Source organism: Amblyomma mixtum, chromosome 6 (genome assembly GCF_055824585.1).
Source record: "Amblyomma mixtum isolate Tamu chromosome 6, ASM5582458v1, whole genome shotgun sequence".
In the NCBI taxonomy this organism is placed as follows: Eukaryota; Metazoa; Arthropoda; class Arachnida; order Ixodida; family Ixodidae; genus Amblyomma; species Amblyomma mixtum.
Window position 1 is genome coordinate 138476785 of NC_143017.1, and position 23790 is coordinate 138500574.

A 23790-nucleotide genomic window follows, 5' to 3' on the forward strand; every position below is an offset into this window, starting at 1 on the left:
TTAGTTCTCGATACTTCGTCTGAGGCAAATAAGAGACGATAGAAAAATAAAGCAAGTTTATATAGGTTTTTCATTTTCACACTTTTTTTAGTGGTGCAGCCTTTCTTTTTCTTCCGTAACAAAGCCGAAATGGGAGAATTTGACAGCGATTTCGGTGCCCCTCTTATAAGGCAAAAACCTAAAGAGAAACGAAAATAAATGAAGGAATGTTTCTCTCAGTAGCTATCATCCATTTAAGCCAATTCAAATTAAGGAACAGCGGCAAAAAAGTTTGAGAGGTGATTAAAAGCAAAAGCCAATTAGAAAATAAAATAGATGTGCGGTGGCATCAGTACTCTACTCTCGCGAGTTCAGTAATGTCTCGCGAAGGGAATTTATGCCATAAAAAAAAAAAAAAACATAAGCGGTCACGTGGTAGATGCCTTGTAAGGAAGAAAATGCAGCCTGTGGAATAGGCCGTCAAGGAGTCAAACAAATGCTCAGTATGATGCAAATTTGTGTTGAATGGACTGCCGCTGTGGGGAGGCTAAGCGCAAAATTTGGTTAAGCTGTGAGTTCAGAAAAGTGTTCAATTACATTCGTGAACTGTGTGCATACTGGCACGTATGTGGCTCGATTAAAGTGCCCAAGGTAACACGACTGATGGGTTTTTCGGTGCTTGGTTTGTTTTCTTCTCTTTTTTTTTTTTGCATGAGAATCAGTAATTGAATGTGGACCAAAATATTTCCAGAGAACGATTAAGTTCGGAGGTCCCTTCATATGCGGGGGAGCAGGTAAGCGTCATTTTAATAAAGAGCCCTTACGCTGACATTTCCGCGCCGGACTAATTTCAGCCAGTCTGGATTTCTTTAGAAGTCCCATATGGTCGAAATAAATTCGGAGTATTCCACTAGGACCTGCCTCATAACCCAGAAGGTTGCTCCGACCAGCAAGAAAACCCCACCAAACAAAATCATCCCAGGCAGTTGTCAGGCGAGTTGTCTGCATCGCATTTAGGATGAGGAGAACGACGTTCGGTGTGGCCGCGGTCAACATTTTTGGAACACGCGGGCGCCATGTTTTTGTTTGCCAGGGGGCGTTGGCGTTCTCCACGGCTGAGGAGACGCGATGGAGAATGGAGTGAGGCGACTCCCACCGGCACCGGTTCGGCCTGGCGCGCCGCCGCCGCAGCAGCCGCTGATGGTGTCTGCTGCCGCGCCGCCGCCAGCAGTGCCTCTCCTGCCGCCGCGCTGAGCCCAGCGCCGCCTGTGAGGACGACGCCGCCGCCGCCGTTCAAACGCGCCAGCCCCGGAGGCCCCGCATAATAAGCTCGGTGCGCGCTTCGAGTCGCAACCATGGGCGGAGTTGTCTCCAAGGTGTTCGGCCGAGGATACCGGACCAACGAGCCAGGTGAGCGCGCTCATCGCGATCTTTCGATCACTTGTTGCGACGATGTGACACACTCGCCAACGCACGTCGTCTGCCGGGAATGTCACGCCGATAGCGGTTCGTGTAGCGGCAGCTACGGATGTCACCGCACGGATCCTCGACACGGACGCCTACGGTCATAAACGCCGTTTGCAGCACCGTACGCATCTGTTTCCAGCGTTGTCACTACGCATGAAAACGGGGAATCCGAAAATGCTTCGGCGCCGTCTCACCGCCGCCGCCGTAGGCACAGCGGTGGCGGCCTTTTGGGCCCGGCCATGCTCTCACATCTGGCATCGCGTTTGCTTTGCGAGGTATTTTTGTAGGCGCGGGACGACAGCGGACGTGCCGCTGCTGCCTACGCGCAAAGGCACCCCGCACGCTCTTTTTTTTTTTTCTGGCTTTTTTCGCCGAAGCGTTGTCGGAGCTCGCGTGAAAGGCGGTCGGGCGTGCGCTCCCCGACGACGCCTTTTCGCCTAGTATGTATGCATGACTAGCGGCTTTTCTAGGATGCGCGGAGACGCGTGCCTCTCTTGATCGCCATCCAACTGCGCATTTGCCTTGCTCGACTAGCTCTGTCGCTGTGACGTAACCTGTGGGAACATCTGTGGCTCTGTGTGTTGGTTAAGAAGTACCATGTGCGCTTCAGCTGCGTGGCGTGTGCTGGCGATGCGACAGTGAAGAGGTTTTATTGTTTTTCGATAACTTTGATGCTACACAAGCTTGGTTTTATTAGCCTATGTGCTGCTAGGTCCGCCCTTGCGAAAGGTGACGCCACGTGCGAATCTGGAAGGCTTAGCTGAAAAATGTGCTTGTTTTTTTTTTTTTTTTTCAGCCTTCATTTTAGCCCCGGTTATTCAATGTCACCTGCATGGAATTGCGGGCAGGATTTCATGGTCTTAACTCTCGATCTGTGCACAGTCTACCCTCTTCTGTTCTGGGCCTGTCAGTCCTCGGATTTTGGTCTTCCGTGCTCCACTGTTGGTTCATCTTGATGAAAGTCGTGTTCGCAAGCCTGTGCAGTTCACTCGCTGTATTCGGATAAGAGCATCGTTGAACCTTTACAGCAAGACTGCAGTCCTACTTATCGTGCATCGTCATTCCCTTTGTCATCTCCGCAGACTCCATTTCCATACCGTCATCAAAAGTTTTACGCGAAATTTCTGACCCTCAAACTTGCGGGTCACCAAGTTTTCATAAACATGGGTGGAAACTCGCACTTTTTCTCCACGCTTTACCTTTGATGTCACGAACTCCGTTAAATTCTAGCAGGTCCAAGTACTAGTTCGTCCTTGCACGCGGTGCTTAAACTAGAAACCAGGTTGTTACAAAGTCTTGAGAAAGCAGACTTAAGATATGTCGACTTCCGTAACATCTTGACCGGTTTCCCTACTCCTGGTGAGTGCATTCGTAGCCGGCCCACCGATTGATCTATAACCCGTCACTAGAATACACTGCGAGGTATTGTGTGCTCGATAATGACCCGACTGTTCTCGTCCACGATTTGTGCCCCGGATTCTTTTCACGGTCTTCTTAGGCTGTCTTGTTTCTCTCTGAGGTTTTTATTTCGTGTTCTTGCTCGCTTCGCGGCAGCGCTTAACTTCAATCGGTTGTTACACGTAGTCGTGATAGATGCTATTCTTAGCAACGGCACCCAGTTATTTGCTCAGTATGAAACCAGACCAAAGCACCGAACGGTTGGGCTGCACTCTCGATCAACTTAACCACGGGTGGTACCAAGACGCGCAGCGGTTTCTTTGTCTTTTGTTCCCGAAGCAGGTTGTGCGGTCTCCGCGACCTCTGATCGAAACCGGGAGGTCAGAAGTGCGGTGTACCACCTTGGCAAGCCTGCATGACCCTCGCTACAGTTCATTCATCCCCCCCCCCCCCCCCCCCTTCCTTGATTTTTTTTCTTGCTTTCGTCGACGTCGCTATGGTTTTGTAGCAGCTTTGCGAGCTCGTTGCCTTTCATTGGCGCCGCGCTATTGTTAAAAGCCGGCCGCCCTCCCGCCGAGCGCAAGGAGGGCAGACGTCACGTGGCAGACGCGTCTCTGTTCACATGGGTCGTCGCTCTCCGGGAATGCTGCAGCGACTCTTGCTGCTCGCCCGCTAATGGTTCGTGAATGGACGGCGTGTATACGGAGCGCATGCGAGAGCTTTGGCGACCAACGTGCCATACTAGGGCCCCTTTACCTGGTATGCCTTCCTTCCTTCTTATTTTTTTCGGCGCTCACCGTCGTTTTAAAGAGCGGTTGTCTAAAATTGGCCTTCGTGAGCTTGCAAGACTGCTTCCTTGGCCGGGACTCGGTGTCTGTCTGCAGATCGGTTCACTACACACACAAATTGGAGGTCAGAGCGAGATAAGTGTATCCGCAAATTGATAAGAAGGTTTCGTAGTCGTGTTAGTGACCTGGTACGGACTGTGACGCATGAACATGGCTCTGTCTGGTTTAATCAAACCGTTTGTCAAATATGGTTTCATTACCATCATCATCATCATCATCATCATCATCATCATGCGAGTTGAGTTCATTGCTGGGCAGAAACCTCTTCTGCTGACCTCCAGTTTTTTCTTTGCTTTTGCGTCTTCCTTGGCAATATTGTTCTTTTTGCTAATTTCCTCCACTACACTCCATACGACTTTCGGCCGTCCACGAACACATTTATCTCGTGCTATCTGCTATGATACACGAAGTACAGCTTGTCGGTTCTGCGCATTGCATGTCATGCTGGAGTTGTAACCCGGCTTTTTATGGCGTCCCATTAGAGATTAAGCAAAGTTTGCGCCCTCTGCAAGCAAAAAAAAAAGCAACGATAAACTTTTAAAACATGACCGCGCAGAGGTGACGCGGAACATAATTAATGCTGTTGCGGCTCAAATCTATTTGGGGCCGCATTTGTACGGTTGGAGCGGCCTAGAAGGGAGGACGACGAATTGAGGCAAGAGAAATGAATAAGAGTAGTGCGCAATCTTCGCATTTACTGCAGTCTTCTCGAGATAAGAAGAGGAAATCTTGGCTTCCGTTGCGTAGCTATGGCTGATTACCCAGCCTTCCCCAAGACACTGGAGGCCAGCTGTGACAGGTCTACGGATTTTCCTTCCTCTTGGTAGACGATTGTGCTGCATTATCGATAATGGGTATTAGTGGTTTCTCGGTAGCATGCGCCAGTATCTCGGCCTGTCACAGTTTTCTGAAGAAAGTTTTCCAGCACTCTATTCCGGTAGAAACCAGAGGGTCAGCTGCACTGTACACTAGAGCTGTGCACGGGCCGAAAATTTCAGCCCGCGCCCGGCCCGAGCCCTACACTACTGACGGAGGCCCGGCCCGGCCCGACACTGAAGAAACCTAAGCCCGCCCGGGCCCGGCCCGAGTTAGTTAAGGCCCGGCCCGGGCCCGGCCCGACCTGCAAAACTGAAATTGAAGTGACGATGAAACAGAAAGAGATAATTTCACTCTGGTGACTCTCGGAGGCCCTCGAATGGTCACGGAGGGGGCGACCCCAATGAGTCGCCAGCGACATGATTGATGCCCGATTTCGCTGTCCTCCGTGACGAATCGAGCCGCGCGACCTCCGTGCATTCACGTGACGGCAACTAAACTATGCGCCTACGCAGGTAACCATGGCGAGCAAGAAGATAATGGTCACAACACGTCGTTGTTGCCGCACGAGCGAGAATCCTGTTGTCCCGTACATGTGATAATGACCCCCCCACCCCTCCCACCCGGCCCCCGTCAACGCGTGGCGGAGGGTACTTTTGCGAGTGCCTTCGGTTCGACACACCTCACCTTCCTTTGTGCAGTGTCATTTGGGCTCGTGAGACCACTCATGTGGAGATTAGTTCCGAACCTTACCACAGTAGGGAGGCTGGAGCCACGCAGGAGCAATCGCGATCGCGAAGCCCGGCCGGCCCGTCCGAGACAAATATACCATGGCCCGGCCCGGGCCCGGGTGAATAGACTTCCGCAAGGCCCGAGCCCGGCCCGCGGGCCGGGCCGGGTACGGGCTTTCGGGCCGGCCCGAGCCCGTGCACAGCTCTACTGTACACCACCGCTGGCAGTCGGCCGGTCCTCACCCTTGCCCGCAGTAGTTGATTGCTTTCTTTCGTCCCCCACCCCTCTTGCTTTTTTTTTTTAACTGACTCTTGTAGCAGTTGTACTTTACCTTGAGAGAGGGGGGTGGGGGGGGGTCTAAACTCTCCGGTTTCTCGGCGAGCGGGTGCACATGAGAGGCACCATCGCTTTCCCCACGTGCGGATTTTCACGCTTGGGCCGATGACCTCTAAGCTGCCGGCAACAGGCACCAGAGTCGCAGGTGCGCGTAGATGAACGTTGGGACGGTCATCCGTCTCGAGCCAGCGCCATCTTGAATTCTGTCTAGGTGCTTTGCTCGAGCACATAGATTTGGGCAGGGTGTCAGGGTTTTCGTCTCGTATTCCAGCTCATTCGTGAATGCATAACGCCGAACGTCTATGCCAGCTTCCTAGCCGCTGAGGGAAACGAAAGCTTATAGTAACTTGCAGATGTCACACAATGTATCTCAGTGTCAGCAGTCCACCTTTTCATTCTCTCAGGTCCTTAATATTAGGTAGTCGCTTATTTTCTTAATTTGCACACTGAGGAGGTCGCGGTCACGTCTGTTGATCAGATGATCAATTTGAATTTTACAATCGCCAACCTAAAATGATTGGTCGGCTGTTTCATTTCACTGTCCTTTTTTTGCGTATTTGATTAACGATCCTGCATGATACCCATGCCCTACGCTCACCGGTTACGTCAGTGAGCCATACTTATAAGCGCCCGAAAAACCTGTCACCGCCTCCATACTTTCTAATCCATAATCCCGCTATAGAAGAGGATAGCATACTACATTTGTTAAGATGATCGAGTGCCATTTTATTTTTCAGGATAATCTGATTTTGTTAGAGTGGCGCTTGTTCACAAGTGGAGAATTCGACCAGTACACACTCTGCACGATTACACGTATATTGGAGTAAAAAAGGGAGTAAGTTGTCCTCCAGCGCACCCCTTTTTATAAAAGGGAATGCACTGGAGGTCAGTTGACTCCCTTGTAACTCCTCTTTGTTTCGCTGCCGCCGCGGTGGCTCAGTGGTTATGGGGCTCGGCTGCTAGCCCGAAAGACGCGGGTTCGATCCCGGCCGCGGCGGTTGAATTTTTTTTGGAGGAGAAATTCGAGGCCCGTGTACAGTGCGATGTCAGTGCACGTTAAAGAACCCCAAGTGGTCGAAATTTCCGGAGCCCTTCACTACGGCGTCTCTCATAGCCTGAGTCACTTTGGGACGTTAAACCCCATAAACCAAACCAAACCATCCTTTTTGTTTCGAGTGCCTGCAGCAGATGGGCGGCACCGCGTGCCAACAGATTTCACTTCTTGAATATATACAGTCTGTATACCCGGGTGCCGGCCAGACTATCCTTCAGTTTGATGCGCACGAAAAGCGAACATTTCCGATAACAATACCGAGCCAGTGCTTCAGAAAGCTGCATCATGAACCGAGCTCTTACCGTGCCTGTGACCACGCAGTCAATCTGGATGATTCCGACTAACTTATCGTTGTAAATAAGTAATACGTTGGCTTTCTGTTAAACTTCCGACGATCATCATCATCAGCATTAAAAGCAGGGGTGGTAAGGCGTCTCCCACTGACCTTAATTTACCTCTGTTCTGCACCAACCGTGGCTTCCTTGTATAACCCAGCAAACTGTAACGTCGTCACTCCACGTCATCCACAGCCGCCCTAACTGCGTTTCCCTAAGAGCATTTTTTTGTCTAGTTAAAACCCGTGTACCTCGCCAGTGCTCACCGGTGGTGCCGAAACTTGGGGCTAACAAAAACGCGCTAGAAATTAGTTTGACAGGAAAGCCACCAATCGAAAGCAAAACGATAGGGGTAGACAGGAAGAGAACAGTGGGCTAGGGAACAGATACAGGTTACTGTTATCTCACCGGAAATCAATAGAAGAAAACGAATTTGCGCGGGACATGCAATATAGAAAAACGTAATAGACTGCCCGTTCTGGCAAAGAGAGTAGAACCAAGGAAGTGAAACTTGGCTGCAGTTAGACAAGTGGGGAGGGGAGGTGCGGTCAGGAGACGTAACGGTGAACGTGGCTTGGGATGATTGGAGATTAGGCAGTGGGTTAAACCGTACTAAGACGGTGATGATGATGATCACGTTGGTTTCGCTTTCTCCCGCAAACATGCTATAGTCGGATACAACTCAAGAACGCAGCGGCTTTTACCCGTCAAAGGACCCCCCCTTCCAGCCAATGGCGTCGGCCGATTCTCACGAACCTGCTGGCGTGACACAGTGCAGGGAGGGGGTCTATCCCCTTTCATCTGCCACTCCCTGCATTGTCGCGATAACAGGCTCATGAGAATCGACCGACGCCATTGGCTGGAAGGGGGGGGGGGGGGGTCCTTTGACGGGGAAAAGCCGCTTTGTTTTTGAGTTGTATCCGGCGCGTTCGTGTAGGCCTCCCGCCGGCAAAAATGCCGCTTCTATCGCTCGTATACAGCGGGATGCAGCGATCCGTGTAAGAGGCACGACCCGTGGCGCGCGTAAACAAGGGCCCATTTCGGCGCCGCCCGCGTGGAACCAAGTGGCGGGCGCCATCTTCCTCGGTGTACGAGCGCGGCCAAGCGAGAGACGACTCGTCGGGTTCAATGCCGCGTGCCGAGCCCCGCCGCTGATAATCACGCCGATGCCCTTCCTCGCGTCCAACTGCGCCGAGTAGTAGTACATCTGTCACGCCTTGTCCGCTCTCTCTTCGCGTTCACGTGCGCCACCACCGCGTGTGAACATCTCGGATGTTTGCTCTTCGCACGCCGAGAACGGCGAGATATGCGTGTTCTTGATTATTTGCTTATCAGCGTGCACCCTTTTTGAGCCGACGTCGATTCCGTGGTAGCTCGCCTGCAGACAATTCGCGCGGGCCATCTCCGGCAGAAAAATAACTGTCATTCTCTGTCTTGAACGAAGAAGTGCCGACTAAATCCGTACCTTATTGTGCCCCATTGCCCTACATGGCCCACTGTGTACGGCATAACTGCAGATGACATACCTGTACTCGGGGAGTGAGCTCACAACCCTGGCCCATATATGTCCGTAACGTTCTGCCCCCCTAGGCAATGCTATTCGGCCAGCAGGGTGAATTTGGGAGTATACTCGCCTACTACACACTCCAGAGAATGTCCCTCATGCAACCATCATGTTTTTAACGTCAAGGTTCGGGTTTGGGCCTCTGTTTATAGCGTAGAAGAAAGCGTCAGCATCGATACGTGTACATAGGAATAAACATTGTTTTAATGTAGTCCTCAAAACTGTTATAATGTTTGAATCATAACAAATTTATTTCAAACACTGGGTCCCAGAAATGTTCTCACTGTTCTTACAGTAAATGTTTTTCAACTGCAGTACTCTGCAGCTAAACCCCTTTACTGTGCCTGCCATATATATTATATGCACATCCCCATTATTTTTTGGAAAGCTTTGATTAATAACCTTTCTACACTATCACCCTGTTTAGAGGGGAGTGTATGCGTATAGGGTCCTTCGTTTTTGGGTAAAACCCGAAACGTGCACTTACATCGCACAGTACACGGACCTTTAGAATGTCGCCTCCATCGAAATTCGACAGCCGCGGCCGGGATCGAACCCGCGTCTTTCGGAACAGCAGCCGAGCGCCGTAACCACCGAGCACCGCGGCGGCAATGTATTTTACCGAGAAAAATATCTGTAAAAAATTACGAAGTTCCAGACACGCATGCCCAGCCTACCTTCTGGCTACCCGGGGGAAATTAAGTGCAAAACGGGCAAACAAACCAAACCACTAGAAGCTAAGGATATTATTTGTTCATAAAACAATGTCGTGGTTAGTTTTCACCCTCGATGTGTGATACCAGAAAGTGAGAAACAACCATACCACTGTCCAACCTCCAATAGTAAAACTTTTTTTTTTTTCCATTTGTGTTTCACGACCTTTCGTGTTTCATTGTTTAATAGCAGAACTCATTCGGAGGATTGCGAATTCAGAACCCTGCCTGCAACAGAAGCTCACCACCCCCTGAATTTGCCCAACTGGCACGTGAACGCATGACAGATTTTAGTGCTTTCCCGATCTTCACAAGGGCGGCGCCAGCGACTGCGGAAGCGGCGAGCTTGATCTAATACTTTTATCGTCGCCATTTCGCACGCCCTTATCAAGCGCCGGTAAGGCGAACACTGTTCGTGAGTCGCGTGCGTCTTCCGCTTCTATAAGGTCATTTGCGGGAGAGTCCTGTCTGGCTTCAAGCCAGCAGCACGCGTACGCGTGTTCATAGTTGCATGACGGCTTTTTTTTTTTCCTCTTTCGTTTAAATCTGCGGCTATATCGAAGTATTTCCGTAAAAAAAAAAATAGAATGCACGGAACGGCCGACGCTGCTAAAAACGGTTTCCCGGGGAAAAGAAATCGTGACTCGAGCAGCGGCACCGAGTGCTCGCGCAATGGTTTCATGTTTCTCCGAAGCTTTCTTTGAGACGTGGCTGTCATTATAGGGGACGCCTTTCTCGTTTATATCCGCAACAGAGCATATATTCGGGCATCTCGCCTCCATCTATAGTGAAAACCGATTTAATGTATCCCTATCAAAATAATGATTTTTCTGTCGTACGACAAAGAATTGTGTCGTCGCAACAGAAATATCTCTTGTACGTTGTTGTACAACACAATTTTTTGTTGGGATGGCATATTGCTTTTTTTAGTCACAACAAACTTTTCTGTCGTTTGTGACAATAAAAAAGTTTTCTGTCGCAAAAGGTATATTACACTGCGTTGCGGACATTCACAGTTCTGTCGCTCAAAACGCAGGGTAGCGTATACATTCGTGGGCAGGCTAGAACGTCTTAATGCATTGTTTGAGTAACACTAATCTCCCTCCTCGGGGCGCGATTCTTGTGGCGGTAATAAGAACTTTCCACCAAATTCCTCGCCACGTACTTATCGCTCACGCGGCCGCCCATCTCGTTAGCAAGAACGACTGCAGCAACAAAACAGCATCAACATGTTTCTTGTGCTCAATCATACTAACTTATAGAAAAAAACCTGGAGACCAGAATAAAGAAATCTTAATTTTTGTCGAAGAAAGGCTTATAAGCTCCGTATACTTCGTCTTCGGAACGCTCAATTATTTTCGTGAAAAGTGTAACCATATTTGCTTAATCCCTTGAAAAAAACCGAGCAGAAACTTTCTGTCAGTTAATTAATCCCAGAACTATATGCAGGGTGTTTCACCCAAGTCTTTGCACACTTTTTAAAAATAGGCTTTTTGAGCTAGAAAAGCGCTTTTCTCCGCATAGCATTGTCAGCGGTGTAGTTTATTGTATATAGCCAAGATCTGGTTAACTAATATTGAATAATTAACTTTTTAACTATTACCGTTAGGCTCCTTAATTACTCAATTCCTTAATTATTATGGAGGGGTAATATCCGTATCAGTTTTTAGAATTTAGAAATCGCAGTTACCTTCGGCGTTGTGGCCCAACAAATTCTTTCTCGGCAAGTTACATGCACTGGAGAGGTTGCTTTGCCGGCAAGCTTCTCGAAAGCTCATGTATTTTGGCGCGATGTGGCCAAAACTTGTTGGGCCACAGTGCCGATTGTAGCAGCGTTTTATAAATTCTAAAAACTGATGTGGATATTACTTGCGGCGGGCTGCACGCCTCTAAATAGTTAAGGAGCCTAACGTAATAGTTAAAAAGTTAACTATTCAATATTAGTTAACCAGCGTACTAGTTAGCGCTTCTTAGCTATATTCCAATGAACTACACCGCTGACAATGCCATGCCAGAAAAAACGCTTTTCTAACTCAAAAAGCCTATTTTTAAATATTGTGGAAAGCCTTAGGTGAAGCACCCTGTATTGCCAAGTTGGTTGAAGCTATACAAAGCCTTCCAAGGACCGGATATCTGTCTTTCACAAATGCTTTTCTGTTATTTGGAATATTTATTTTTCTCTTTTTCGGCAAAAAACAGGGGTCATCTCTCTTGCAACATGTCTTATCGAGGATAGAGTAAGCGGCTCCGAAACAAAACCGCCAAGGTAACCGCGCCTGAAAGAGCGGATACGTGTAATCGTATACGGGCTCGCCTGTCTGTGATCTTCGTGACATGATATACCAGTGTTCCCCTTGTTCCATTCACTCGAGGGCGAAATTAATTTCGCATTCAGGCTGTCGCACTGGCGAAGCCAGCATCTTACCGTCAGCCAGCTGCTCTTTTATTTATCGCTTTAGAAACGGCGCCAAAGTCGTGCAAACCAGTATATAGCGAAGCGCGTCTTCGTAGAATCCACCTGTCCGCAGCTGAGGCTGTCGGCGTCTAATTAGATATGCCGGAGCAGTAGGGGGGGGGGGGGGGGGGCAGCGTGGCTGGCACGAGACGAGCTCCTGCAGCCTGCCCGCAGCTTGCGCGGACGGATCTCCCTCCCGTCCCGGCGTGACAGCTCCCACACGGCGCTCCTCCGCCATGCAGTCGGCGTCTGCCACGTCGATGGTGCCAGCCGCGGACGCTGCCGCGCCTTCTCGAAACCGCGGTGTCGACACCCGGCTTGACGTCAACCGCTCGGCTGCAGCACGGGGCCCGCGTTTGCACCTTGCCAACGGGCTTATATAGAGGGCGCACAATTTATAGATCCGATAAAGACGCGGGAAAGAAGAAAATGTAGCGATCCGGTTGCTAGCTGCAGGGATGTCTCTCCATACAGGCTTGGGGTCTCGTGTAAGCTCATCGCTTCTCTCGGACACCATTGAGGAAACGCCCTCTCACGGGTCAAAAGCCGGAAATGAAAGAGGAGGAAGGGGATTCCATATAAAACGAGGAGAGAAAGCCAGCAAAACAAATCAAAGCAATATTAAACCAGTAGTTCCATTGAAGAGGGCCGCTCGTCAACCAGATTTTTTTTTTAAGGCGAAAGCCTTTAATGGCTCATTCTCCCGTCCGTCCGTCCGGCGTTACATCCAGCGCCTGGGGTGACTCATCGACGAGCGCAGCTGCCAAAAGCGGACGTCACCTTCGTCGACAGGTGGAGCTGTCGGCGCGGCGCTGGGATTTGAAGCAGGCGAAGGGGAACAGGAGGGAGAGCGCGGTGCTAATAGGCGCACACCAACGAAAGCCGTGTCCACCACGAAGGCCCGGCTACAACGATGGTGGCAGATGACGCGGCGTTGTACTATTCCGCGAACTGAACCGACACAGACGTAGTCGCGGTGCACATACGTTGTGACTTCTGGTTGCGTGTGCTTCGTTCCTTTTTTTTTCTCTTCGTTATTTTCTTTCTTTTTTTTTCTTCGGCTAGGACACAAATTCTGTGCCCGCCCGCTACAAAGGGCAATGCTACAATATCATCATCATCATCATCGTCGAGCGCTGCTCCGTCGGCAGTCGGTGTGCGGCAGCTAGTGGAGGAGGATGGCTCCCAAGCGGTGCAGCCGTAACAAACATAGGCAGTCACTGGCAGTCGAAGTAGCGCGACAAAGGCTTTCGCCTCGCGAACTCTAGGCTGCCAAAGTGCCCCCATAGTTTTTTTTTTGTTTCTTCCATTGTACTCTTTTTTTTTTTTTTGGCGCTTCCAGAGTTCATAGGTTGTTCTCGCAAAAAGGTAACCGCTGACGCTGGCAGGTATGAGCGGACGTTGATGAACTGGTTAGTAGTTCAGATCATCAAAGCGAGTTAAATAGGGGAAACGAGTTGGGCTCTTCCAGAGCAGTCTCAATCAGCTTGCCACGCCGCATGTTGAGTTCCTTGGTCTATACCTTTGCTGCGTACCTTATTTCTTAAATACTCGTCGTGAAGCGTTACGTTAATGATAGAAAGCGGTATGTTGGGCTCACGACTGTGGCGTTCGAGTGACTGCGTAATACGTGCCCACCGCGTTGCTGCGACGTCGATGTGCGATACGGTCTTTGCCTGGAACCGGGGGTAGGTGCTGTCAGCTTTCCAAGTGTTCTTCGAAGATGGCATATGCTATTCGATTTCAGTTTCGTGATTTGACGCAGCGAGCAGACGAGACGGCGTCCGCCATTCGCCCATGAATCAGAACGATGGAGTAATGAAATGCTTGGATGCCTGTGTTCGCGAAAAAAAAAAAAATGCCCGTTGAGTTTTTTTCCCCTGCCCTTGGCATGACAGAAGAGGAAGGGGGTGAGTCAGTCGCTACCGAGCGGGATGTGGGGGGAGCCGGAGAGCAGAGGATTCCGAGAATACGGGAAGGGTCAACTCAGTGTCATGGAGCGCGGCCGTCGTGCCGCATCCCATTGTGCACGTCCATACGGCGAGGTAGGGGCCCGCGGGCGGCGAAGAGTCATCATAAATCGCGACGCGTCGCTTTTGTCCAGTGTCTGCGGGTCCGCTGCTCAAACCGTGGTGGGTGTCGCGGGCGGTGCTCTTTGACGGCCTAAAGCGCGGTTAACAAGACAGAACCCCCTCTAGCTGCAGACATGAAAAATGACCGCTGGTGGAGAGAGCATATACTTGTAGTATTGGTCTAGATTACTTATTTTCTTCCCCCAATCCTTGATTGGCTGTGTTTTACCTAATCTGTGGGATCGTCATCACCCGAGTGTGACGGTGTGCTAATTAGGTAGCACTTCGCCCACATATCGCGGGTTCGGGCCGAAGCAAGCTCAGGGCACTGCCAGTGTTTGGTGCGCGCCTGCGCTCTCGCTCCGAAGGAAGGAAGGCGCAGTTATTCGAAAGCACAAGTGTTTATTACACAGAAAGCTGCATTACATAACACTGCACTAATCCCCAGACCTCGGTGCAACCCATAGCCCCGCCGCAGCACCCGAAAGCGGGCCCGCGAAGCCGCGCGCGCAAAGCAAAGACTACATACGCGTGTGACGGCACAGCTAAGGGCGATCGCATGCCGCGCGGCCAACCAAAGGGTTAAGTCACGCGCAGCGCAACACTAGGAAGGATGGGGGTATACGCGGAGCACATCTTGACGACGCATTTCGCACATCGATGGCTCATCGCGCGTCGTCACCGGCAATGGCCGGCGATGACGGAGAACCAGCCAGATCAGGCCCTCCCGAATCCGGAGCGCGTCGGCGCCGCACAGGCGGGCTACACGACTCCGGAGGTTCGGGCCTGGACTCAAGCATACATACTAGGCGCGCACGTCAAAGCACCCGCGTTCTTGGACCCCCGGCAAAGGCCGGGGCACCCGGGAGCCAAACTCTACGCACCTTTCTGCTGCCCGAGTCGGTGGCGATCTCCCCGCTCATTTCCCGCTCGGGACCTCTCGCCGAAACAACGCCGCCAACTGTCACTCGGAGTGACCCAATGGGGACGCGAGGTCGAAGCGGGAAGAACGGAAGGGAGGGTGATTTACTGCGGTTCTCGGAAGAGCTTCCCTTGCAAGGGAGGACAAGCAGCACGGCTGCCGCATTCCGCTCGCGGACACCCCACGGGGGGTCTCTCTAACGAACGAAACGGCGGAAGCGGGCGCACACTCGGGTAGCCCAAGAAGCTCAATCCCCACAAATCTTACCTACTGTTGTGACCGTACTTCTGACCACGTGGGCCCGATCAAGCAGCTACCGTGAACAATCGACGAGGCCGACAACCTCGCGACGGCGATGGTGAAGTGGGTGCTTGGAATGCCACCCCTACGAGCCTCAGCGGATTAGTGTAGCAGAGAAGGCAAGGGCCATTGTCAGCAGCAGGAATGTCAGCAGCAACCCCAGCGGAAGCGGAGTGCAGGTGACTGGCAGCGGCGACGAAGGCAGGCGATGCCCAGGAGCTATTGTCCGAGTAACCACCGTGGATGCGGAGGCGACGTGGCGGCGCCGGTCACGCTGGCGGTTAATTGAAGACTTCTGTGTCCCCGACTCGCGTTCTGGACAATCGGCGGGGAAGCAAGTTCATTCACCTGCTGGAAGACTTCGGGAGATTCCTTTCCAGCCGGGCTGGATGAGTCAGCATCTCCCCCTTTCCATCGACCCAGCTGCGAGAGAGGGGAACAGCCCGCACCTGCCGTGCCGTGGGTGGTAACACGAACATCCCCTTCGGTCCATCCGATTGAACAGTGCTCGTCGAACATTATTCCCCAGCCAGGGATCTGGGGAATCCGAACGATATTTAACTCGGCCGTGAGTGTGGCCGAGAGAAGCCTGCTAGCTCCAGTCGACTACGGTTGACGAAGACGTGCTCTTCCACTGAGAGCCATTCTCAGTCCAGCTCTATGTAAATAATGTAAATAAGTGTATAAAGTTTTTCGTTACCTTCCTCCGAACCCAGTCTCCCATCCTCCTCGTCCCATCACCGGTCTCCGGCCATGCTACCCGGGTCGCAACACTGCTATGTCACTGTCCCCACCGAGGACGGGGACATACGGTTTAATGCAAGCCGTTTTGGCGGAACCGAGGGCTTGTTTTGCAAGGTCGCTCTACGAGTCAGTCAAACGTAGGTTTTCATCTTGCTTGTTTCTATATTTCTGTTTTTACTATTTGTTAATAAAGAGTTAACCTTTGGGACGTTAAACCCCAATAAACCAAACCAACCTTTCCGGAAGTGTCTTCGAGCAACGTAATCGAGCACTATCGAATCGTCGAGGTGTAAAGCATCCTACAACCATCATCATCAACACATTTCCTTCTGTAAGATCCAGAGTGCAAATAAATTTTTCCCTTTTAAGGAGAGGGGGCGAGCGGGCTTTGTTTGAATTTTCAGTTTTTGCAGAGACGTTCTCAATGGCTTTGTTTATTTGAAACGCCCAAGCCTGCTCAGAGGCCATTTAAACGTTGATTGCCGCGCCGCCATGGGCTAAAGTGATATCTTAGAATGGTGACATTGTCTTGGCCAATGATCGCTGTCATAAAGCTGTCCTTTTTATTCAGTTCTGTTGTCACCATTCGTCGCGCCCTCTTTACCTTGCGACACGGTGTGCTGATCCTTTTGACTCCGTGGGCTTGGCGGCGCCTCGGCCATTGACGAAGGGTGGCATGGAGTAGAATCGGAGTAGATTCTTTACATTACTCTGGCCCGAGGTTGAGTATACAAACTTCGAAGCAGCCGCGCCAACGTTTCCACAGCGGACACGCGACTCGCTCAGCGGAGCAGGACGTCTTCGCCCGTCCCGTCGCCGCCGGTACTACACAGCTGCGGATGTCGCGGAGCTGACAAATTGGCCTCGAGGTCTCCGGTGGTGTCGCACCGGCACTTCCGATCGGACGCGCTTCCCCGCGGCCCGGTTGCAGCGAGCGCGTCCGGTGCATGCATGCCTCTGCCGCCGCCGGTGCCACGAGCCGCGCGCCGGCTAAACTTAGCAGTCCTCGCCGAAGAGCAGCAGCGCAGTGCCGTCGCCGCCGAGAAGAGAAATGTCTGGGCCTTGGCACGCAGCTTGGCCCTGCAGTAATGTCACGAGTCCCGCGCCGGCCTTCGGTTTCAGCCCCTTGACGAATGACTGGGGCGCCCCAGTCATCTTAAGGGCTGAGACCTGCCGGACTTGGTTTTCTCCATTTTTCACTCTCGTGCGTGGCATCCCTGATGAGTCGGTAGAACGTCGGCGCTTTTTGTCGTTTATTCCTCATTGCGTGAAAGCAAAACGTGGCGTTTACGCTCAGTGTTAGTTTATGCTCGTCGTACTGACCTGCTGCGGCACGGCAAGTGTACCGCCGTTGCCAAAAGGAAGCAGGTGACGGCATTTTCTTCTCAGCCGTATACAGTGCAGCCCTGACGGCGACCCAAAAACCGAAAGGTCTCGATCGGCGAGGACGAGGGTTCTCCTTGCATTATACACAGATTAGAGCTTTGGGGTGGCATATAGTATGCTACGCTACAGGGCTACGAAACAAACGCCTTTGTCTGGTTGTCTTTGGCATAGAATGTACATATTCTGTCTTAATAAAAATTGTGCAGCATCGGTGAGGCTAGAAGGGGCGCCTGCGGCACAACGGCTGAATTCACGTACGTGTTTTTCCTCTGACCGCGGCCGCCTTCCTCACTTTTGTATCGAGTCATCACCACTTGCAGTGCGAAAACGCCCTTGTTCTCGACGGCGTTAGTCTGATTAAAGAACACCGAGGGGTTGGAATTAATATATTTAGCGTAGCGGTGACGTACGAGCGCAGGCGTGTACCGGTTGCCGGCCGCCCCCTGCGCACGCGCTGTGGCTAGGGCCGACCAGGTGGCGCCACTGCGCATGCGCACCCAGCGTCCGGCAGTCGGGCATGGCTCCGCTGCGCTAGCCCCATTTGGAGAGGGACGAAGGGAGGCGGACGTCCAAGGGCTCCTCTAGGTTCGACCTCTGATTGGCTGTGCTGGCTATGGGTTCCATAGCATTGCAGGGCTTTCGTCAGCCCCGTGGGCTGTGCTCCAAAGAAACCCGGCCGTGAAGCAAAGTATACGGGAACAAATATTGACCTGGGAGCGAAGTCAAGGTGTAGCGCGGAAAACATCGTCGGATTCGCTTCACGTCATTCTGTCTTTGAAGCTTGGCGGATGCATGTTGTTTCCCGCGGCAGTGAATAATTGGGGTTGTTCCGAAATACGTAAATTCGTATGCTTGCGCTGCGCAGCCTTTGCAATCTAGACGCGTTCACGTCCGCGTTTTACCAGCGAAATCGCGTATATATTCATGATGAACCAATTCACGACTTCTCTAGTTCTGCTTTCGCACACAGCAAAAGGCAAATACCAAATGCCGAAAGTTGTTTTCGCTCGAATCTCTCGGTTCTTCCCGTGCCTCGCTTCCGCAAATACATCGGTTTATTTTGACTACGGCTATCCATCCGAATCAGCGCTACGACACCTTTGGTCAATGTTGCTTGCTACGGCGGCGAAAGGCCAGCAGGTTTTTGTTTGTTTGTTTGTTTTTTGTTTCTCGCAGTATAGTTCAGAGCGGTAAAGCTCGATATTGACTCTGTGGTCTGCTGAAGTGGAAGTGACCCTGCTTCGCGAAAGAACAATTCCTCGTCGCCCCGGAGGTTGCGAACGCGCAACAATGGACAGCCATTGGCGATTGCTTTCGCGCTGAAAGAATAGTGTGCCGCAACCCTGCAGCATTAGGCTTTCCTTCGTTCTTCTTCAAGACCTCGTTCGCTACACCTCTGCATAGCCGTTCGTTCGAGTCGAGCGCCTGCGTTTCTTCGCTTTCCGCGGTGGAGAACCGCCGCGGGCCATTGTCAGTCGCAGCCGGCCTGGCACCAAGCGGTAACTCGACCAGACCGCCCTCGGCCCTGAGATTCCAGACGTCTGACTCAAGTCTGGAGGGTCGATCCGTTGCGTCACCGCGTGCGCGACCTCGTTCGTGTGGCGAGATTTTTTTTTTCTTTTCCTTTATTTCGTCTTCGTTTCTGCTTTAGTATTTATTTGCCGGCGGTCTCGCCCACGCCGTAACAGCGAACGAGCGAGCCAGCTAGCGCAGGGTCTTAACGCGTGCTGCCCCTTAGAGCGCTGCTGACTGTTGCTTCTCTTTACGGTCGTGCACCATTTCTGCACACTCCCCCCGACCTTCCCGCTCCAACCCATCTCACGCATCAAAACTTGGGAGGATAAGCCAAATTCGGGCTTCTTTTTTATCATTTCGCGTAGGCTTCGAGTTTCTTTCTGCCGCAAGATGGTGCGGGAATGAGTAGGAAACAAGCATAATACAGTGAACTTTCCGAGAAAAGACGGTGGTCGAGGGACCGCCGGTTTAGATAACTCGTGCCTTCCAGAATGCCTCGGCTGGCCGAAAAGTTCGGCGTGACGTGAAGCTCGACGGCTGATACCCCTCACTAGCGCATGTCACGTGTACGAAGAGATTTCCTTTAAGTGTAACTTTGACGAAGGACGCTGTAAGAAACTTTGTTGTGAGTGCAGGATTGCATCAACAAAAACAAAGACTGAAAGAAAAAGCTTGAGATGGTTTTAGTACTTATGCATTTTTTAAATTTTTGTTGGGGACACTGCCACGAGTTGCGTGAAGATGTCTCTTTTATGTGGCTCAACTGACATTGGCTTATGCATGTATAAGGCGGGTTTCGCGAGCTTGTTGACTGCATCTGGTGGACACATTAAGATAATTGGAAGAAATGAAGCTATTCTGTCGCGCTCCTGCACGCTGCTTACGCATTAACCAGAGGTCGAATTTGAGGAATATAAAAAAAAGCCTTGCGTAGCTGCTGAAGTGAGTGAACAAATTACACTGCAATAGCTAAAGGGCTGGGCCTCCACAGGGTTTTTCTAGCTAAGCTGATGTCTTCCCCACTGAGCAAATTCCCTGTCTTTTCCTCACATATCCAAGGCACCAGGAGCCACACTTTACTCCTATAGAAAGAGGCTTCTCAGCACAGCAAAGAGCTGCATAATCACAAAATGTATTGAGAACAAGTTTTTAGGTTTTACAGCGACATCTGTTAAAGCCGCGTTTCCCCTTTAGCGGTGCCGTTGTCTTAAAGCACCAGGTGCAACGCGTCACAGTTATTGGACAGAATGAAGTAACGCCACGCATGACGACATGATAATGCGCCACGATGATTGGCCAGACTTCCAATTACCGATTGGTCCGAACACAATGACGACAGTCTGGACGTCACGAGTCCCCTCTCTGCCTCGTCCACCCATCGTCGCCTGTCATATACGGGTGGATATGTGTGAATGGATAACTAATCGTGCGTGACTCCCCCTGCCCCTACCCCCAAACCCCGCTCCCCACCTCTACATCCCAAGACTAGTTACTACACCGGCTACTCTAACACTCTTATGTTGAATTCCCATCGCAGATTCGGAGCACTTCCGGATCAGCTTTTTTATTCTGTAATGGCAGGTCGGGATTGCGGGTTTCGAGTTCCACATACTTGCAGAGGCCGCGGCACGAGTGTTCTAAACGCATATTCGAGGCTTGTTCTCTTCGCCGGATTCGGGCGTTCTTTATCAGACCGCTCCTGACCTGCGATTGGAATTCACCATTAGCAGACCCCTACCCGGAGTTAGTGAACACTAGGATCGGCGTTTTGCACTGCCCCAGCTGTCGCTGAAATTCGCTTTACCGGAGGGTAAATGCCCGGAATTTTTTTTTCTGTTCAGTATATTCCAAAAAAAAAAAAAGAAATCCGAAAAATTTGTAGTACGACACACTGTTTTGGGCGAAATTTTCGTTTTCAGCTAGGAATGAGATGGTTGTTAATGACCGCCGGGTACCCACCGGTGATACAATGGGTACAAGTTGTCCCCTGGCCTGGTTCCCGGTTTTTTAGAGAACAAAATGCAACAGCAGTTAGGTTGCCTGCTATAGTGTGTATAATGTCTAATGTTCTTGCTATTTTTCTGCCAAAACTCCGGTTGGAGCCGGTTACATTGTCCTTGCATGGTATCCATGCGTCATCGCCTGCTAGCACGTTCCAGTTCCTTCCATTTAATTACTGTATGGGATTATGCTGATCCGGTCCACTAATAGTAGATAGAGACACGAAACTTTCGGATGCATATTTTTTCCTCGAAGTGATGCTCTGGACAATGGTACGCATGAGACATGGCGCGGAAATCGACTACGACAGCTGAATAATTCATTATTTATTTTTTTTCTCGTGTAGTTTCGGTTTCAAAAGAGCTGTGAAGTACAAGGAGCGTTCAGGTTACGTGAGGCATGCAAAAAACTGCTGTATAATCGCTGCTATATAGCGTAGCGCGCCTATATAGCGCCTATATAGTGACTATATAGCGTAGCGCGCGAGAAGCATAACATATTGTGGCGCCATCTAGATGACAGCAAGTCAAACCTCCTGAACTGTGTGCCGAAGAAACGTTTCTCTCTTTTATTAACGGCAGTAATGAATGCATTCGAAGGCTTTGTTTGGAGATAACACATTAGCTCGGAGATCGCTGGGTAATGAGTTTTGTAAACTCATTCGATACCTAATGTCGTTTTCATCGAATGACATTATATTTTCTTGTGTGGCCGCAAAATAATGTCATTTTGAGCGAACGTCATTCGATGGGAATGACATTAAATTTGCCGTGTGGCAGGGGTATTAGTCACGTGGGGAACGTCAGTGCCGCCACCTCTTGGCTCCTACGAAAGCTACATTCTAGCTGCTGCGGTGGAAGTTAGCCACCGTAGTGGAGCCGCTTGCGCTCTTTCAGAAGCAGGGACCTCGAGCTTTTCCGCAATCGCCGAGAACTACTTTGCGCGGCGTCGCTTTACCGCCTACTCCTCCAACTCCGCGCCGTCTCCACTCTCCGCCACCTGTCGTCTCGCACCCACTCTGCATCTCTTTCCCTCATTTCCCTGAAAGCGGAGAGCGGTATTTCCCTCTATCCACTTTGCCACCAGCCACCCGTCGCTTCCCAACCTCTCTGACTTCGCTCTCCTACTTTCCCTGTCCCTGAAAGACATGAGAGCGCAAAACGGGGACACGGACGAGGAAGGGAACAGGACGAGCGCTGCTCCCTTCCTCGTCCGTGTCCCCGTTTTGCGCTCTCATGTCTTTCACGAATATGCACCAACAAGCCCAGCTTCAAGTACTTCTTCCCTGTCCCCCTGGGATTTCTCTCTCCACCGTTTCACCTGCAAACCGAGGCTTCACGCGGACGGACGGACAGATTTTTCCAGCACTGAGGTTCTGATGCTAACGCATTAAAAGAGTTCAGTCGAGCTGCGCTTAAAAGCGTGACTTACCTTTTACGCATGTCACCATCGTAGGTGAAGTTTTCCAGATCGGCCGCGCACAACTGTGGCCTGAAAAGTCGCAATTATGAGAACGTACGGATTAGTATAGAACTCGTGATGCCCGTAGCATGAGCACCACATCATGATTCCATGATGTAATGGACGCATTCTTGGGACAACTACAGTGGAATTGTATTCACATTAGGAAGACACGCACGTAGAAGCGCTGCACTCACAACAAGGGCACGCTGAATATGTGCTGCGTCGTGCATGCACACGGAGTACACAAAACCAACTTCAGAAAGCTACGTGCCAAACGCAATCCTATAGCCGACATCCCTTATAAAAGTTGTCTATAAACAGCATCGACTTCTTATAGACTCTATTTCCTTCCTATAGATATTTCTATTTCTATTCACGTTGTTTCTATTCACGGTGTATAGACTCTCTACAGACAAAAGTCTACTGAAAGTGTATGGCCATAAATCTATAGGCTGTCGTAGACTGTCTGTAGGATTTATATTGTCTATAAACTACCCTTTGGGATTTGTCTACAGAGAGTCTATAGACTTTGTAGACAGAAGTCCATGGGCAGTCTACAGACTGTATAAAGAAATTTTGGTAAGGGATACGCCGTTTAGAAACTACTTTGCGCGGCGGCGCTTTACCGCGTACTCCTCCTCGTCGTTCCCCTCTCAGCTCTACGCCACCTGTGCGGGTTCCGTGATATCCGCCGCGGTGGCCCAGTGGTTAAGGCGCTCGTCTACCGAGCTGGAGTACCGGGGTTTGAACCCGACCGCGGCGGCCGTGTTTCGATGGAGGCGAAACACAAAAGGCGCCCGTGGTAAAGTAAGGGATACGCCGTTTAGAAAACATCTTCTGGCAGAGAAGAGGTCGTATTCCATCTCTACCAGGCAAGTGAGGCATCGCTTATGCAGTCATTGTCGCTTTTCCTTACATGATTGGCTTCCAGCAGTTCATTTTAGTTTTTGGGCTAGAATTTTCGCTCTGTCGAAATGCGGTGCACACTTCTTGCAATACGAGGTCTGTTAGAAAAGTATCCGACTTTATTATTTTTTTTTTTTTGCGAACACCTGACGGATGTGAAGCAAGCGCGCTTGCAGCAGCCGACCTTGAACCCTCGTGCGCATGCACGAATTTTTTCCCGCCTGCCGATAGCGTCAGTCGCTGGGAAGCAGCGTTTGAGTGAGGCAGTGCGCAGTGCTCTCGTCGGTTTTTTGTTGCAAGGAAAATGGCGGAGCGAGAGGAGCAGCGCTACTACCTCAAATTTTGCCAGAAACTTGGCGATAGCCAAGTGGAAACCATTCGAAATGTTCAGACGGCTTTCGGTGATGATGCTATGAGCAGCACACAGATTAAGCAGTGGTGCAACTGGTTTAAAGACAGCCGCACATCCGTGGAGAGAGAGCCACGCTCCGGTCGGCCATCAACATGCCGAAATGACCAGGTAATTGCCGAAGTGAACGCTGTGGTGATGCGGGACTGTTGTGTGACTATCCGAGAAATTGCGGGAGAGGTGGACATCAGCAATTTTTCTGCACATTCCATTATCACCGAAGATTTGGCCATGGAGAGAGTGGCAGCGAAATTCGAGCCGAAGCTGCTGACGGTGGAGAAAAAGCAGCTTCGTGTTGAAGTCTCACAGGAGATGCTGGATTCCACAAACAGTTACCCTGACTTCACCGACGCCGTAATCACTAGTGACGAGTC

General features: G+C 51.0%; 1 protein-coding gene across 1 annotated transcript in view; it reads left to right on the forward strand.

Moving 5' to 3' along the window:
* Positions 1-1135: 1135 nt before the first annotated feature.
* The window catches only part of LOC149340562 (uncharacterized), a 50740-nt gene continuing 28085 nt past the window's right edge, over positions 1136-23790 (forward strand). The window contains exon 1 of the mRNA XM_089549378.1: positions 1136-1389. Within this exon, the coding sequence (XP_089405504.1) occupies positions 1335-1389 (55 nt within the window). The 5' untranslated portion in view covers positions 1136-1334. The remainder of the gene's footprint in view (positions 1390-23790) is intronic.